The 18,512-nt window shown below is 40.4% G+C and overlaps 1 protein-coding gene across 1 annotated transcript; it reads right to left on the bottom strand.

Annotated features, from left to right (window-relative positions):
- Positions 1-1,228: 1,228 nt before the first annotated feature.
- On the bottom strand, positions 1,229-4,756 carry LOC143534576 (uncharacterized). Its single transcript, XM_077029034.1, has 6 exons — positions 4,681-4,756; positions 4,552-4,594; positions 4,362-4,445; positions 3,268-3,457; positions 2,354-2,621; positions 1,229-1,488 (listed from the first exon to the last, which is right to left on the bottom strand). The coding sequence occupies exons 1-6, from the start codon at positions 4,735-4,737 to the stop codon at positions 1,282-1,284; spliced, it is 849 nt and encodes a 282-aa protein (XP_076885149.1). The 5' UTR covers positions 4,738-4,756; the 3' UTR covers positions 1,229-1,281.
- Positions 4,757-18,512: the final 13,756 nt, after the last annotated feature.

Genomic DNA, 18,512 nt, shown 5'->3' with positions numbered 1-18,512 from the left:
GGCTAGATGCTCACCTTTTAAAAAGGGATACGATCTTCATACACCACCTCCATGGTGACTGTGCAGGCCTATACGGGTCGTACAACCCTATACGAGCCGTATAGGTCTTCAACAGCTCAGGGCCTACGGCCTATACGACTCATATAGGCCTATACGAGTCGTATAGATGAAAAGTGGTGTGTGAAGATCCAAGGTGGTGTATGAAGATCCCATGCCTTTAAAAATGTGGTTTCATTAAATACTTCATATTGCATCTCTTCAAGAGATGCATATTGAGAAGTTATAATGCATGCATCAAATAGTTGGATTTGGTAGTGAATCACTTAACAAGAGAAGATTAATTATACGGGCAGGTATTATCATACATACATATGTCAAAATAGTATGTTATGTGGTGATTCTCTTGCTACTTGCAAGGCCACACACACAAGTCAAAGGCCACATACATTCATGCGAAAATCTTAAGGTTCGATTATTGCCTTGTCTTTTACATTTCCCCACGCTGGTAAAAACCCACCTTGCCATCCGGCGTGCGAAGCTCAACCGTTGCCATGTTGTCTAAACCTGGAAGGATAGCTAGGAAAATAGATTATGACGAGGATGAAAAAAAAGACACGTACAAGGAAAATGCGATAGTAAAAGGTAGGTTACATGGTTCTGATATCCCTCGACTTCCAAAACCAATTGTTCTAGGTATCTTCAACTCGATCGTTCATCACCCTAACCATTAAAACAAATAAAAACGTCCAAACGGAAGCTAGTTGGGCGGTTTGAGATTTATTTTACTGTTCGGTTTTGACGGTTTTACGATGGTTTGGAGCTTAGAACTGTCGTTTAGCTTGTTTCTATATCATACGTAATATTTCAATCAAGTGTCTTTATTAGTTAAATATTTTATACGGTCCATAGGCTTGGACAAGAAAAGTAAGTTCAAAAGAGGAACCCAACCTTCCGGTTTTGGTTTGTTACTTTTCAAAACCATATTTAGATGCATGCTTGGCTTAAAAATTACATCAAAACGAACCGAATAAGACCATGAATACCACAAGCTGTTAAATATAATGTATTGTTAGGGTTATTGCACATCATTACAATAGTTACCACTACACAGACTTATATGAATACTTTGTCATACAAATTAAACTTCATGTATATGTATATCAAAATCAAATTAATAAAATGTATATTTCCCGTCCATACCGAATATTAATATCAAACAATTCTCCCACGTTTACTCTATATGTCATATATGTAATATGTTGGTGATAATTAATAAAAACACTAGACACTGATATTGAACAAATACAGTTTAAGAACAAAGGACAGAGCCAACTGCAACACAAATATCCCAGCCACAATAAAGAACCACCTTTCACCAGCCGACGCGATGTGGTTCTTAAGGTTCTGGGCCACAAACAAAGCCGACATCAACCCTGCTACCCCTGTTATCACCCATCTGAAAATCTCCACTGGGATAATGGACAGACACTGCATTTAATTTAACCCCGGAAACTTTATTATTGTCTGTCAATATATCAAGTTTCTTAAGTTTTGTACTGTGTTTGGGATTAGGCCTGTAAACAAATCTAACATTCGGTGAACTATTCGTGAACCGTTCAGCAGGAAGTTCGTTTATGTTCGTTTATTTAATAAACGAATGAACATGAACAAAAAATGTGTTCGTTTAATTAAACGAACTAACATGAACACATGTTTCGTTCATTCATTTATGTTGGTGAACATTCGTTTATGGTCGTTTATTTATATTCATTTATGTCCATTTATATATGTCTGTTTACATATTAATAGAAAATAATTATATATTATATTGAAGAGTCATCTACTTAATGGTTTTATAATTGTTCATTTGTATTCATTTATTTCCGTTGATGTTTATTTGTGTTCATTTACAATCTGTTCATATATGTTCATTTATGTTTTGTTTATTTTTGTTCAGTTATGTTCGTTTATGTTCGTGAACTTTTCGTTTAGAATTTAAACAAACGAACATGAACATGTTCAATTTTTAAATAAACAAACACAAACACAAAATATGTGTTCGATTAAGTGTAAGTGTTCGTGTTCGTTTAATGCTAAACGAAAGAACACGAACATGCTCTTGTTCGTATTTGTTCAGTTCATTTACAGGCCTATTTGGGATAGTTAGGTAAATTTCCTTTTATAGCAAAAAATCATCTCATTACACAAGTCAAAATTTTCACCTCTAATCTAACCTTATAGAAGTTAAAAAAAGATCAAAGTCATTGTTACTAAACGTAAATGTAAATGTAAAAGATGTTATATAAACTCATGCAACTCTAAAGATTTTAAAGTTGGGAAACAAAATGCTTACCATTGCAGGAATGAAGATGAACAGAGAGTAACCGTATAGACAGAACAGCTGAACAAGGGTCGATGGCGCAGAGAAATACTTGAGAATCACATACAAGCAAAGTGGGACAATAAGAACATAGCCATAGAACACGCCAGCAGACCATGTTACCAGATTGATATCATAATTCCATTCTTTGTGATGTAACTTGTGAGACAAGTAAGTTGCAAATGTACCAATTGATGCTGCCACAAATATTAAGGTGGAACATATCCAGAAAGGCCCATACCTGTTCACAAAAGTGTATGAAGATTGCAACTTTTGTTAAGTTAATAAGAATATAAGACACAATTCAACTGTGGTTTTCGTGCTTGTAATTAAACTATGTTTTCATAAATGATACTGATATCTAGGCTTGCTTGTAAATGAACTGAATGTTCAGTGAACCGTTCAGTGTGAAGTTGGTATTTTGTAAACCAACGAACATGAACAAAAGTTTTGTTCAAAAAGTTAAACAAAAGAGCAGGAACACGTCTCGTTGATTCATTTATGTTTGTCAGTTTATGTTTGTTAAATATTCATTAGATATTATAGGCCCATTGCAATATAGTCTAATTTTGATAACTTTTTAAGCCCAACTCAATGTTGCTACATTTACTTTTAATCGGTTGTAACTCGGTTGTGTTGATTCATATATGTTCAGTTACATTAGTTCGTTTATGTTCGTGAACCATTCATTGTACTGTCAACGAACGTACACAAACAAACACGAAAAAGTTCATTTTCTTAACGAACAAACACGAATAAGAAAACCTCGTTAGTTTAACTGTTCGTGTTCAATCGTTTGTTCGGTTAAAGTTTTACGAGCGAACACAAACAAGATCCGTTCATGTTCGTTAGCAAGCCTACTCGTATCTGAAGGATAATCGACTTACAAGTCAGGGTTGCTAGCAGTTTTCTCATTAAAGCTCCCTCCAAAAGGCAAGACGGAATCTTTGATTCTTTCTAAAACATCAGATGTGTCAACATCAAAGTAAGGCTGGTAAGCAGCAATTGTGAATATTTTGAACCATCCACTGCTTGATTGTGATTCAGATGAACCGGATACTGGCTTTGAGAATGTATCTACAGATATGAGATTATAGTTACTTATTGTCTTGAAGCAAACAAAAACAAATAGAAGTGAAAGAAACTTGCTATACTAGAAATGCAGGCCTCAATGCTTATGAATATTGTTAGCATTAGCTGAGTTAGTTGAATAAATAGTTAAGTCAGCTGAACATTAGTAAGGTCTCTGCTAGTATAACTACAAAGCAATATGTAACATTACAGTCTGTAAGTTATAATCACAAGTTTCACATTTCATATTTAGGTTAGATTAGATTTCTTATCCCAAGCACTCTATAACACAGCCTTGCATATGAAGATATGGCATCCCTATCCCTAAGTCTAAAACATAATTTCATCCATTTTTTGTATTGCGGACGATATAGATCATTCTGTTTCTATAAACTTGGCTATAGCTCAATCTCAAGAAGCCAAGACATGTTGTGCATCCCTCCGTGGTTTTAAAATGCGCATCAGGGGCGCATAATGCACGAAGCGATGATGAGATCACATCAAGTGGAGCGATGCGCTCTAAATCGCATAATGTGCAATATGCAGTCTGGCGCACACATTACAAGTTAAAGTGAGTTTCTGGCTTTCTGCATAAGTTACTTGTACACATAGAATTAAAGACCTATTTTGGTTGTACGCAAAACTTTTTGGCGGCACTACAGTCTTATTCAAATTAGCTATTTCGATCTCTCACACCTTTCCATCATTTAAAAGCTAACACGTTAAAACATTCTCTATAAACAATTCCCTAGTACTTTCTACTAACAAACGCCTTGCTCGCATCGCGTATCAGCTTTTTAAATTAAAACGCATCGCGCATCAAACATATAAATCTAAGCTCCTAACAACTCGACGAACATCATACGAATCACAACTAACTGAACTATTACTAAACAACATTCAAAAATACCATCGGCGTCACGAGGCGGTCCCGCAGAGCCGGAGATCTTCCCGTGCGGTCCAGACGGAGGATACGTCTCGAGATTCTTCGCATCTGCAACAAGTCAACAACTAATTACACAACAATTCAGCTGGAAACAATGAAATGTGGATGAATATTGGGGGAAAACACGTAACGAGTAAATTAGGGTTTCAATTACCGTTAAATTTGACAGCCACGTGTCCCGGAGGATCTGAAACAGCCTATAAATCAATAATAGCAGTCAATTAGGGTTTGAATTAAGTATTAGAGTGATTAAACAGTGAATTAGGGTTTCAATTAAGCTTACAGGAACAGATCCGGACACATTCTGGTTATCAATCGATGTGTAGTTACCGGACATCATCTTGCTTTTAACTGATTTGTGGTTTACTGGCGTTGACCTTGCGTTGACCGTCAGCTCCGGTGAGTTGACCGGACGGACGGAGTGACGGATATGTGTGAGCATATATATATATATATGTTATATATGTTTTAATTACCGGGTCGGGTCGGGTCGGGTCGGGTCGGGTCGGGTGAAAGTTTTATTATTGTTTTTTTGGGTTAAGTGGATTACCCTCGCACCGAAGCTCGTTTAATTTATACGGGGCTTGACATGAGTTGCTAAGGTGGCTATAACGGTTACAGTTGATGTGTTAGCGATAAGATGAGTAAGCGGGATTGTGACGTTGACAAATGGTGCACATAGGGTGAGGTAGAGGTGTACAAAGCTAGTTTTAAACTCAAACTGAACCGGTTTATAAACCGAATCGGTTTGGTCAGCGGCTGGTCAAAATGGTTTGAGTCAAAGCGGTTCTCTTTATAAACCGGATTAGAAGCAAGATAGGCCGGTCTAGTCCAGGTTGGTTCGGTCCGGTTTAACCGGTTTTAAACTGGTTTTTCTCAAACCGGTTTGGTTATTCAAAAGAGAAACAGGTACCAAAACCAGCGGTTTTGTTTGGTTCATGAACCGGTTTGGGTGAAACTAGTTTCCTTATCAAACCGGTTCGGGTTGGTTTGCCATGAACCGGTCCCAAACTGGTTTTTTTTACACCTCTAGCCTCTAGGGTGATTTCTTGTTTTGGGCTTGGACTTGGGCTTGGGTTGGTGTAGATTTTAGTATTTGTTTGGTTTAAGTGGATTTAAAATTTAAAGTACGAGTACAAAAATACTCTTTATTCATCTCTGCCCAAGAGATCGTTTTCAAAATATGTGAGAACCACAGTTTTGTTATCTATCACGGTTTTATAAGATTTATGTTCCAAGATTGTTCCTGAGTGTAAGGTACAATTTTTTGTCATGTCAAGTCTAATCCCCCCCCCCCCCCCCTTCCCCAACACCTTTGTCACAAAAGACCGAAAAAGGTTAATCTTCTAAATTAGTATTTTAAAGGTGTTCTCTAAAGACAGAAATACATATGTACCTAGGATCTACCAAACATAAATGATACTTATACAGTGGTTTAAAGGAATGTGAAAAAACCCCCTTCTCACGATAGAAATGTGTTGGCCGTATACAAACTGTTCTATTGAACATTAATTTGATTGTATTTTTAATGATCTACGTGTTGCCCCTTTATATAGATCACCAGCAGGTGTGATTCTAGGGTTACAACCTTTCACAACATCCATATACACACATGTGTTTTTCAGTTACAAATTTTACATAATGACACTATAGACCCAGACTTTTCACTCTCTATTAAAACACAACTAAATATAGTTTTGACTATTTATAATATGACCCTTGCATTTCTAATGATAAGTGATTAACACTACAAACTATGTATGGAGGGTCTTGATAAAATGATAAGAGCAAGACTTCTTTTTTTTGTCTAAGACAAAAACGGATATTCATGTACCTCGTTCTCTTTCTTCTAAATCGGATTTCTCTCAAGGGCCTTAACCTCATCCTTAACTATACACCCTAAAGGGAAACTCAACCAAACTGGCAATCATGTCGTCTATCCTTCTATGATGCGATTACTAATCTCCATGCTGTAACATGTACGCATATGGGTATAGGTTTATCATATTATCATGTTTTTCCATTACTAACTCAAAGAACTGATCAACATGATATGGAAATGAATGATTAAATTGGTTAAAGTTTGCATCTTTTTTCAGATTTCAATTTTTGACAGTAATGTTGAAAGTTTTATTTTTATTTTTATTCAGCTTTAACCATTTAATTTTCTTATTATACTTGACCAACCATTGGATTTTGATCATTTGATAGAAAATCGGTTGAAAATGTGTCAAATGTAACACAATACCGCATAAAACCCAATGACTTTTATCTATGACTTCAAGGGGTTGCCCAATAGCCGACCACTGATCACAAATACTTTTGAATTTTCTAGAAAATTCAGAAATATGTGTTTTGACGCAATTGGTCACCAATGTTGTCCAAATGTCACGAGCAGTGGCGAGCCTAAGAAATTTGGCTACAACTTCTTCAGTTAACGATGAGTGAAGGAGAAAAGTTGTAAGTTGATCGGCCTCACACAATGAAGAATAGAGACGTCTTTGCCATCCCTAACAATTTGCATAAAAGGGACATAAAGAAGAGCCATCGATATGTGGGAGTGATTTTTGATAAGACAAAAACGGAATCATTTGATTTTTCCATAGTAGGTAGTTCGAGGAAAAAAGTTTAATTATAATCATGTGCAACATAGTGGCCGTTAGAAGTAAAGAAAAAGAAGAGGAGTTCATTTAATCGGTAAACTATTAGTTGTCTATAGTCTACTCATGTTACCAAAATTTAGGATTTGTCAACGCTCAGGACAATGATACTTCGTTTCCAATGTTTTAACACACTATACGACTGTCGCCTTTAATTTGTTGAGATACGAACAACGTTAGATACTTTATATGGATTCTTATGGATAACATGTATCTGAAAGGAAGTACCATCATCATCCAACATATCTATTTGTACACATTTTACAAATAATCTAAAGATCAATTAGGAAACCGCATTTCTCTAAAGAAGAGTTAGGAGAATAATATAACCAAATGAAATTTATAAGTGGAATAATAATAATGACTTCTGTTATTGACCAATTTGTCTTGTTACATCCATTATTCTAACTTATGAGTTATGACACCAAACTTGTATCCTAACATTTATGTCATGTACAGTTGTACACCATTTAAGTTAGTAATTGAACTGAGTTGTATATTTTTATCAACTATTCACAAACTCTATTTCCTATATAACATATATAATTATATTAAGATGTATTTTTCTAACGTTTGTAATGAAATTGAATAAGATAAATTATCAAGTGATCAGCATAAGATTGTTTATAGTGAGCAAAAATCACGTAAACGCAATAATTAAATAGAGCATGTTTTAACTTGTTGACACATCAAATATCGTGTAAAAATATAAAAAGGTCTAAATTATGTAAATGATTATAAATTTATCATGTAATGAATGACTAGTAAAACTAAAAAAAAACCCCAACCGTATAACTTTCACAATGTTACGTGTTATCTTTATTGGAACAATGAATAGAATTACATGCAAAAACACAACCGCATATCATTGTTGTCAAGAAATAAGAGCAACAACAACATCGTCCCCTCCCCTGTCTGTTCTTCTCACTCTTCCTCGAGTCCAATTCTCTCCCCTCGGACCTCCTCCCTCCCTCACAAAACCCAACCGAACACCTTTCTCATCGTTCCACCTCCTCTTTTCGATTTCATCTCTCTTGCTCCTCTACTAACTCCATGTTGAATCCAAACGCCGCACTGTGGATGCTTTAAAGTACTATATGATAGGTAAATGAGTCATGGTTTTATTGTGTTCATATATTTCGATGAAATTAACGTCGAGTCAATTTCTTTTCTTATAACTATGATTTTACCACAAAACTCTTTTATTTGTATATAAATAAATATATAACCCCCCCCCCCCCACTTGTGACATAGTGGTAGGAAAGCTTGGATTCGTCAATGGAGACCCAAGTTCGATCCCTACCTTGTATCGCTTTGGATCGATATTGACAATGAAAGATTTGAGTCATGCCTTGCGAGGTTGTTAGTTCGGACCCCGAGCCCAACCGGTTTTCGTCCCACCGTTTGTTACGCTAGCGAAATCTGCTCTTATGTCGGCATAACGATTGTCAAGTGGCAGCCGATAGTATGGTTTCTCGGAAAACACCCAAACCAAACTCTAAAATCAGCATGAACCCGATTAAGACAATATAATCGGTCAGAAGAATAAGAAAACGGAACTCTCCAAATTAAAAAGTATTAAAAAAAAAACTAGCTAGTTTTGCTTTTTATGTACCAAAGGGTAGGGTCACCCTACAGATCCACTATATATACTTCCTTCCGTGACAAGTATACTACTACTCTACACACACAAACACACCTATACATATATGTATCTATATATATTTACAGCCTTTAAAAAGTCACATATCATAACTACTAACTGTGTGTACGCGTGATATACAAACTGAAGAAACACCAGTCGAACCCCGACAGATTACGAGTAACCTGAGGGTTAGATAGACGTTTCCCACGAGGGGTTAATTCCGGCAAGATGGTTCTTCCGATAACCTGCAAAACAGACACCGTGAGCTCGTCACTAAGAAAGGGGGGGAGTTCCTCCTTGTGACCACCCTCCGGCGTAAGAATCAGTCTATATTACTCTTTGAATATAAAAGTATATTATTAATACTAGAGCAGTTATCAGGTAAATTATACAAGATATTAGATGATGAAATGATATTACCATTTGATGTCTTTTATAGCCGAATGTGGGTTTCCAAGGAGGTTTAGCCGGCCTACTACTCTGCCAACTGTGGCCTACGCACGTGCTCTGCTGGTAATTGGTGGATAGGCAGCGGCTGACAGTGACTAGGCGTGCTGTTCACTTTTCCTTTTCCACCAACTACAGGCTAGGCACGTGGTATGGCAGGAGTTGGTGAGCAGGCGGCGGCTATTGGTCACAGTGCTGTGGCGTGTTGTCTGCCATGCTGCTGTCAGTGAGCTGTCGTATCGTTGGTCAGATCTTTTGTCCATACCTCGTCAGGTATCACACAAAAGATCCTCCATTATTATACGGACTGGCTCATTTAGGCGGGAGTTTTCCCCCTCCCGCCTTTATGCGGGAATGTTCCCGGCTTTGCTCATTCCTTCTTCAGGTGACTACTGAATTATTATGAGTCTGAGCCTTATGCGTGTAGCCATGCTGCGCGGGTGGCCAGTCCCTAATGGCGGGTATCCGCACCTGCGGGAACAGGGGATACTTGGAAACCATAGGGAGGCATTTCCTGCGGGACCAGCTTGCGTACCGCATGTGAGGTCATCACAACTCTGAGCGTGGTGGGTCCTGCAGGTTTGGTAGGTCGCGGCGCAGATGTCCCTATGGTGAAGTCTGCGGGTTCAACTGCGCAGACGTCCGTTTAAGGAGTCTTGCGTGTTCAACTGCGCAGACGTCTCCTTTTAAGGAAGTCTTGCGGGTCCTAACCGCCTCTGCTGGGACCTACCTCTTCAAGTCCCCCCAGTCCAATGTTCTGCTCATGAATGTTTAATAAAGTGAGGTGAACTTTTGGACTTAAGCAAGGGGTTTTTGAAAAGGGTTTGGTTTTATGGGTTTTCCGCGGGAAGTCTTACCCACGGGTTTCCCAATGTCACGCAGAATTTCCCAATGTTCTGCTTGATTTCTGGGATGATGCGGATAGGTCTATAACCTCCCCGCAAGTCAGGAGCGTTTAGAACCTTTTGTGTAGATTCTCCATGAGGTCTTGGTGGTTTTGAACATAGTGATCAATCATGTTATAACCACCAATTCCATCTTGAAGTTTCAAACAATCTAGTTCTTGACGTTCCCGCTATGCGGGGATGTTAATCCCGTTTCTGCAAGCATGGCCCAGAAGATCCTTCTTGGTTTCAATTCCCATGGAGTGCTCGGTATGCGAAGGGTTTTGTCTTGACGCTGTACCCGCACTTCGTCTTATTAGTTACTTTACTCCCAAGGTATCCCTGGCGTTAAATCCCTGCAGGGCTAGGTGCGTGAAGGGTTTTGCCTTAACACTGTACCCGCACCTGACTTATGGTTGCCGAGGTGTTCCTGGCGTTTAATCCCCTGCGGGCGCTAGGTATGTGAAGGGTTTTGCCTTAACACTGTACCCGCGCCCGACTTACAATTGGGTGCCGAGGTATGACTTTTTACGGGTGTTAGGTATGTGGAGGGTTTTGCCTTAACACTGTACCTGTGCCCGTTTTGTAGTTGGGTGGAATGCCAAGATTTTCTCGGCTTCACTTCCCTGTGGGTGCTAGGTATGTGAAGGGTTTTGCCTTAACACTGTACCCGCACCCGGCTTCATAATTGGGTTTTTCCGGTTTCCGTTCCCTGCGGGTGCTAGGTATGTGAAGGGTTTTGCCTTAACACTGTACCCGCACCCGGCTTCATAATTGGGTTTTTCCGGTTTCCGTTCCCTGCGGGTGCTAGGTATGTGAAGGGTTTTGCCTTAACACTGTACCCGCACCCGGCTTCATAATTGGGTTTTTCCGGTTTCCGTTCCCTGCGGGTGCTAGGTATGTGAAGGGTTTTGCCTTAACACTGTACCCGCAGCCGTCTTATGGACAACTGGATAGCCAGAGTAAGGGGTTTTTCCCGCTTACTTTTCGAATCTTTGGGATTTGCGCATGCATATTTAAATTTATTCTAGCGCTTTTCCTCATATTCTAGATAGGTTAACCGTTCATCGCGTGGTTGTCAATAGATCTAGGTACCTTTCATGATTTATGCGGTTAAAACCTGCATTTTCATTCAGTAGGGTGACCGACATATAACTATGACTGACCTGCGTGAAGGTTTTCTATTCTTTGGGTTAATGCGGGTTTTGCCGCTTTCCCCATGCAGCGAGTCTGCGTGAAGGTTTACCAATTGTTGGGTTTACGCGGGTTTGACCGCTTTCCCCATGCAACGACTTCTTGATGCGATGACTACCGGCATTAGTGTTCGAATCGACCATTCAACGAGTGGTTGTTAATAGGTTAGTGTTCAGCTTCCTCTACAAGGATTCATGCGGATATACCGGCACTTTCACATAGTGGGATGGCTGAACCTTTCCCCTTTAACTCACCTGCGTGAAGGTTTGATGCTTTTGGGTTTGTGCGGGTTTTGCCGCCTTCCCCACGCAACGATTCTTCACTTGATGCGGCGGATACCGGCATCTTCATGTGCAAAGTTCATAAAATACAAATATAAAATCATCAGCTTCAATTTGAAGGAGAATCGTTTCCATTAGAAGTGGCTCTAGGCCTTTTCTTTACAAATCTGGAATTGATCTACATACAAACTGTGTAATTGAGCTCCCATTAGGCGTGGCTTGGATGGGAGCACCATCGAGCCGACATGTATCTTGTTCGGGATCTCGTTGTTTACGCAGTATGTAGTCTCTGTTGAAGCTGCGATTTTTATTCATGCGTTTCCCCAGGTGGGGTTCACGCATCAGCCTGCTCGACGCTCACTTCGCCACAAGGTGCGCGAGTGTCACATCCTTGACAAATGCTTCGACCAAGTCCTTTACGTCTAAGCATTCTTCAGTGTTGTGGCCTTTGACTTTGTGAAAATCACAATACTTTCTCCGATCAGCGTTGTGGCGATGCCGGATAAACGGAGCCTTTGGCCACGGGAGCTCCTCCGTGGCGAATATCTCGGTCACACTCTTTGTGAGTGGCGTCCACCTGGAGTTCTTCTCCGGTTTCACGTTATCTCTTCCGCCCAACCGATGTTGGAAACCGGACGGGGTGTCAAAGTTTACCCTTGACTGCCAAATGCCCAGCTTCCGCTTTTTGTTTAATCGGGCGGTAAGGACGTTGTTTTCCCTTGTCTTCTGGGTGTAGAGGTTCGTGCTCTGTGGAAGATCTCTACCCAGTTGCCTCTCGGTTTCCGCAAAGCGTTTAGCTGCGGTCATGATGGCATCCCATGTGGATGGCATGCCATCTTTGCCCGTCAGGGTGCGGATGAGTTCCGGGTCGTTTGCGCCCTGGATGAAAGCGGCGCGAACGAGATCTTCGCTAACGTTGCCCAAGCTTAGCTTCTTCGAGTTGAAGCGAGTGATGTAGTCAGGCAATGATTCTTCGTCCTCTCGGACGCACTTGAGGATTGTCCACTGCTCCTCAGTGTACTTTCTTTGCTGACTAAAGTGTTGGCTGAACTTCTGTTGGAAGTCTGCCCAATCGTAGATGTGGTGGACCGGCAGACGGTCGAACCACGCTCTAGCTGCCCCGACCAGCGTCATTTGGAACATATAACACCACGTGGGTTCCGTCCAGTTACTGACGGTCGCCCCCGCGATGAATCTGTTCAAGTGATCGTCAGGGTCAGAAATACCATCGTACGTGCCTATGTTAGACATTTGTTTGGCACTTCTTGGGGCGATTGCTTCCGCAATGTCCCTTGCGAATTTGGACGTTCCTGCCCTTGCCGCAGTTGGCGTGAATGTTTTGGAGAAGTCCCGTGGGCTGTTGCCCACGTTTATTGGACTGAATGCTTCTCCAAAACGCCTTCTCGGTTGGGAATCCGTTTCTTTACGCTTCCCTTTCGCCCTATGACGAGGGTTCGCGTCTTCCTCGGATTCCTCCGAATCATCATCGTACTCGAATTCTTCCACTTGGATTGAACGTAAACGTTCATCCAACTCAGCTTGGAACTCTTTTTGACGTGCTTCGGCCCACGCTTTAACCTCATCGAGTGTTTGGCAGGGGAGCCTCGTCTGTTGATTTTCTAACTGGGTATCGGTGAATCCCAGTGTCTGATTATTTACTTCACTTGCCCCGGCTTGGGTAGCTGGGGTAGTGTTCGTAAAGTTTGTGTACTCGGTATTCCCCCTTGTAGCTGGGGCCATAATTACCGGAGTCTCTTGGTTACTCGGTTTTGGGACCGGAGTATCCTTAACCAACTTTCCAGAAATTTTGAAAAAACTGGAGAAAAATAAAGTTCTAGCTTTATGCACGGATGGCGCCAATGAAGAAACACCAGTCGAACCCCGACAGATTACGAGTAACCTGAGGGTTAGATAGACGTTTCCCACGAGGGGTTAATTCCGGCAAGATGGTTCTTCCGATAACCTGCAAAACAGACACCGTGAGCTCGTCACTAAGAAAGGGGGGGGGTTCCTCCTTGTGACCACCCTCCGGCGTGAGAATCAGTCTATATTACTCTTTGAATATAAAAGTATATTATTAATACTAGAGCAGTTATCAGGTAAATTATACAAGATATTAGATGATGAAATGATATTACCATTTGATGTCTTTTATAGCCGAAGGTGGGTTTCCAAGGAGGTTTAGCCGGCCTACTACTCTGCCAACTGTGGCCTACGCACGTGCTCTGCTGGTAATTGGTGGATAGGCAGCGGCTGACAGTGACCAGGCGTGCTGTTCACTTTTCCTTTTCCACCAACTACAGGCTAGGCACGTGGTATGGCAGGAGTTGGTGAGCAGGCGGCGGCTATTGGTCACAGTGCTGTGGCGTGTTGTCTGCCATGCTGCTGTCAGTGAGCTGTCGTATCGTTGGTCAGATCTTTTGTCCATACCTCGTCAGGTATCACACAAAAGATCCTCCATTATTATACGGACTGGCTCATTTAGGCGGGAGTTTTCCCCCTCCCGCCTTTATGCGGGAATGTTCCCGGCTTTGCTCATTCCTTCTTCAGGTGACTACTGAATTATTATGAGTCTGAGCCTTATGCGTGTAGCCATGCTGCGCGGGTGGCCAGTCCCTAATGGCGGGTATCCGCACCTGCGGGAACAGGGGATACTTGGAAACCATAGGGAGGCATTTCCTGCGGGACCAGCTTGCGTACCGCATGTGAGGTCATCACAACTCTGAGCGTGGTGGGTCCTGCAGGTTTGGTAGGTCGCGGCGCAGATGTCCCTATGGTGAAGTCTGCGGGTTCAACTGCGCAGACGTCCGTTTAAGGAGTCTTGCGTGTTCAACTGCGCAGACGTCTCCTTTTAAGGAAGTCTTGCGGGTCCTAACCGCCTCTGCTGGGACCTACCTCTTCACAAACATATCTTGTTCTTGTTAAAGATCACTTCTTTACCAAACACTTTCTTTTCTTCTTAACCCAATTTCACAACATTCAAATAGGGTTTCACAAACCAACCATCAAGATTCAATCGTTCTGCTAATTCTCATCTGGGTATTCAAAATCTTGAACAATGAAGCAATATCAAGAACCAAAGATTCATATTTGCAGGTTCTGTAAACAGGGTTTCTTGAATGGCAGACAGCTTGGTGGTCACATGAGGCGTCATTTGGCTTTGATTGGGGCAATTAAACAGCAAAATCATCAAGAAAATGGTAATGTTGAAATGGGTTTTGATCAAATTGTCAAGAAAATTGAAGGCAAGAAACAGAGTATTCAAGAAAATGATGGTGGTGGTGATGACGTCATGGTCAACAAAAGTCAACGGAGTGTGGGTGTTGACCAAGATTTTGATAAGGGTAAATTGGGTAATGATGAAACTGAAATGGGTTTTGATCAAATTGTCAAGAAAATTGAAGGAGGAAAACAGAGTATTCAAGAAAATGATGATGGTGATGACGTCATGGTCAACAAAAGTCAACTGGTTGTGGGTGTTGACCAAGACTTTGATAAGGGTAAATTGGGTAATGGTGAAACTGAAATGGGTTTTGGTTTTCTTGATGATCAAGATGAAAATGATCAAATAATCAAGAAAATTGAAGGTGGAAAACATAGTATTCAAGAAAATGATGATGGTGGTGATGACGTCATGGTCAACAAAAGTCAACGGGCTGTGGGTGTTGACCAAGTTTTTGATAAGGGTGAAATGGGTTTTGTTGTTCTTGATGATCAAGATAATGGTGATCAAATGATCAAGAAAATTGAAGGTGGAAAACAGAGTATTCAAGAAAATGATGGTGGTGGTGGTGATGATGTCATGGTCAAGAAAAGTCAACGGATTGTGGGTGTTGGCCAAGATTTTGAGAAGGGTAAATTTGGTAATAATGTGTATGTGTTAAGAGAGAATCCCAAAAAGTCTTGGAGGGTTTCAAATGGTAATGAAATTTTGAGTAAAGACTATGTTTGTAAAAAAAGATGTGATTCAAGAAAAGAATTGGTGAAAGAGTGTGTGTGTGACAAATGTGGGAAGAGTTTTGGTTCATTGAAGGCTTTGTATGGTCATATGAGGTGTCATTCGGTTAAAAAATCCCGACCGTTGGATCAGGATGAGGATGTGGATGATGAGTTGGCGAATCCGGTAAGAAAAAAGAGATCATGCGCAAGGTACAAGTCTCCGAAGCCTAGTCACTATTGTGATAGTTTGAGTTCTTGTTGTGATGAAGTTGAATATGGGGCTATTTGCTTGATGATGCTTTCTAGGGGAGTAAGGGATTTAGATGAGGTTAAAATGGTAATTTCACAAGAAGGTAGTAATGTTGAATTTGAGGTTTCAGTAGATGGGTTGATGAGTAACAAGTCTAAAGTGGGGTTCAAAAAAGATTTGGGATTTAAATCCGGGTCGGGTCGGGTCGGGTCAACTAAACCAAGGTCATGGGATCAAGATTTTGGGGACATGGATGTTGCTGATTTTGAAATTTCATTTGAGTTGGAAAGGAGATCAAAGGGGCATTATTGTCCAATTTGTTTGAAGGAATTTGGGTCGGGTCGGGCTTTGGGTCGTCATAAGAAGGTCCATAATAGTCATATTCCGGATGCTCATACACTTGTTAAACCAGATTTTGAGTTCTTAAGGGAGGTATCAACAATGGTGTTGTGGGGTCCATAGTGGTAGCAAATAGTGGTATTGAAATTGAAGATCATATGTTGCTCAATTGTCTTTAGTTTCATATTGTGTTTAGATGAAAAAACAATGTTAATAGAGATTGAATTTGGTTCATGTTCTTATTTGTTTTCTTTTATATGGAAAATGATGATAAGTAGGTGGGGTATATAAATTGAATGTGGCTTAATGGTAGAGCACTCACTTTACTAGTGAGAGGTAGGGGGTTCAAACCTTACTATCACCAATTTGTATGAGAAATATGAGTGGTGAGCTAGGGTTCGAGTCCTGATCTCACCCGGTTTTACCGGCTCCTCGCTGCCGTGCCGTTTGGCGGGCGTGGGGGTCGGTTTTTGTCCGTCCGGACTCGTGGCCGGCTCGGTCTACCTTTAGCCATTGAGGGCCGTGTACGGAGTACCCGGCGTTACTTAGTTGGTAGTTCCAAAAAAAAAAGTAGGTGGGGTATAGATTTAAAAATATTTAAGATTTAATTATTTAATAATTTAAACAATTTAAGCTAAGTATTAACAAGAAGACAATCACTTGAGAAAATTGTCAAAGTGTTAATGTGCCTATTGACAAAGAATTAGTGTACAGCGTTTTTTATAACGATAAGTCACGTAAGATTTTTTTTTCCGTTTCATCTGTAGCCATCTCTAAACTATGGAAATGATCATCCTTAACCACCCCTCAACATTTTGTGTTGTACATTGAACTTGTTTGGTAGTGCATCACACATGCTTCGAGAATCACTCCCCTCTCCCGTTCGACTAGCACTACCCGGTTTCACCCATCTTTCACCGCACCGCAAGGTGGGGCAGTGTTCCCTAGCTTCACCACGATGCTACATTAGTCATCCTCTCATGCCCCATTGCCACTCGGCCCACTCCTACCACCCTTATAAAGGCATTTAAGTTATTCTTGAACATTTCTCGTATAATAATCTCTCTAAACATACAAGATACGCAATACTTGAGACAGTCATATACACGATACAAGTAACAAAATCCTAAGTAAGAGACGTTATTTTGGATGATTAATTTATAGTTATATGATTTTGTTTATTTTTATAACCCGTATTAGATTTCGAGTAAAAAACCTTTAATCAAAGATAAAACAGAGCAATACAAAGATTGTTCTTATTATTTTGTTACAAAAGTTTCTCTCTTCTTTCTTGACAATCATGAATATCACATTTACAAAAGATACATCCAACTTAGAATATATGTTACAGAGCATCTTAAAATTGGAGGCCTTCAAAATATGAAGGCCTAAGGCCATTGCTTCACTTGGCTTAGAGCCGGCACTGACGAAGACGTTTATACGTAAATATTTACTTTCAGTCATATAAGCGCGAAAAAAAGTTGGATTGTCAGTTCAATCATATAAACATGAAAAGTTGAGTGTTACTCCACTCATGTGAATCACATAACCCAAAAAGAAAAAGAAAAATTTACATTTGAATTTTGTAAATACCCGTAAATTTTCGAACACGCCTACATTTATGTGTACTCCAAGTTTACATGTAGAGGTGCACAAAATACCCGGTTCCGGACCCGACCCGGAACCAGTTCCATACCCGATCCGCAGGTACGAACTGGTCTAGGATTTCTCCCCGGAACCGGACATACCAGGTTAAAACCCGACCCAACCCGAAACGCGAAAAAAACCCTGAAAACGGTCAAATACCCGACTATACCCGGAAACGGTTCCTACCGGACCCGATTTTGACTTTCGTTAACCATTCCCGCAACCGGTTCCTACCCGGTTTCGGTTCCTGAAAATACCCGTTTTGTGCACCTCTATTTACATGTGTTAATCTTCTTTAAACAAGGCAAAATTTAACACCACGAAAATCGAATGTAATTATACTAAAATCATATCAGAAAGAAGGATCCGAGTCATTTAAGATATTCACATTTAGCGTTATAAGAATTTGTATTATGTACTCAACATGTCAAATTGTATGCATTGTGTACCAGTAGATTTTAGATGAAAGAAACTCTAAAATTTAATGCGAGATTCGTATATGTGTAAGCTACCCGGTTGTGTCGATAATGCAAAGATAACTTATATGCATTCCACCCGTGGGTGTCTCTAAAAATCGTATCTTAAATAAACAACAAATAATTATTCATGTGAAATGTGTTTAAACATAAACATGAAACATTACACAACTAATTATTACCAGTCTGACAGCGGGCTGTTTCAGGGTTTTTGGTCTACCTGGCACGAGCCTCCGAGAAAATGACGCAAATGGAGCCCAAATTTATTCTACGCATTCCTTGATTATTGATCTCCAATAAAATATTGTCCCATTCAAAACATTTGTTTCCAATTATTAAGCACTAATCAGTAA

This window comes from Bidens hawaiensis, unplaced genomic scaffold (genome assembly GCF_021521415.1).
Source record: "Bidens hawaiensis isolate Kalapana, Puna unplaced genomic scaffold, B.hawaiensis_p1.1 tig00010251_1, whole genome shotgun sequence".
Taxonomy (NCBI): domain Eukaryota; kingdom Viridiplantae; phylum Streptophyta; class Magnoliopsida; order Asterales; family Asteraceae; genus Bidens; species Bidens hawaiensis.
This window is presented reverse-complemented; position numbering and strand designations above follow the sequence as displayed.

What these genes read in the sequence shown, in the direction of transcription:
- LOC143534576 (XM_077029034.1), bottom strand. Translation starts at nt 4,737, where the DNA reads ATGATGTCCGGTAACTACACATCGATTGATAACCAGAATGTGTCCGGA. An exon ending in ACTGCTAGCAACCCTGACTT is followed by an intron (nt 2,622 to 3,267) that starts GTAAGTCGATTA and finishes TTTTGTGAACAG; the next exon opens with GTATGGGCCTTTCTGGATAT. An exon ending in TCATCTTCATTCCTGCAATG is followed by an intron (nt 1,489 to 2,353) that starts GTAAGCATTTTG and finishes AATTAAATGCAG; the next exon opens with TGTCTGTCCATTATCCCAGT.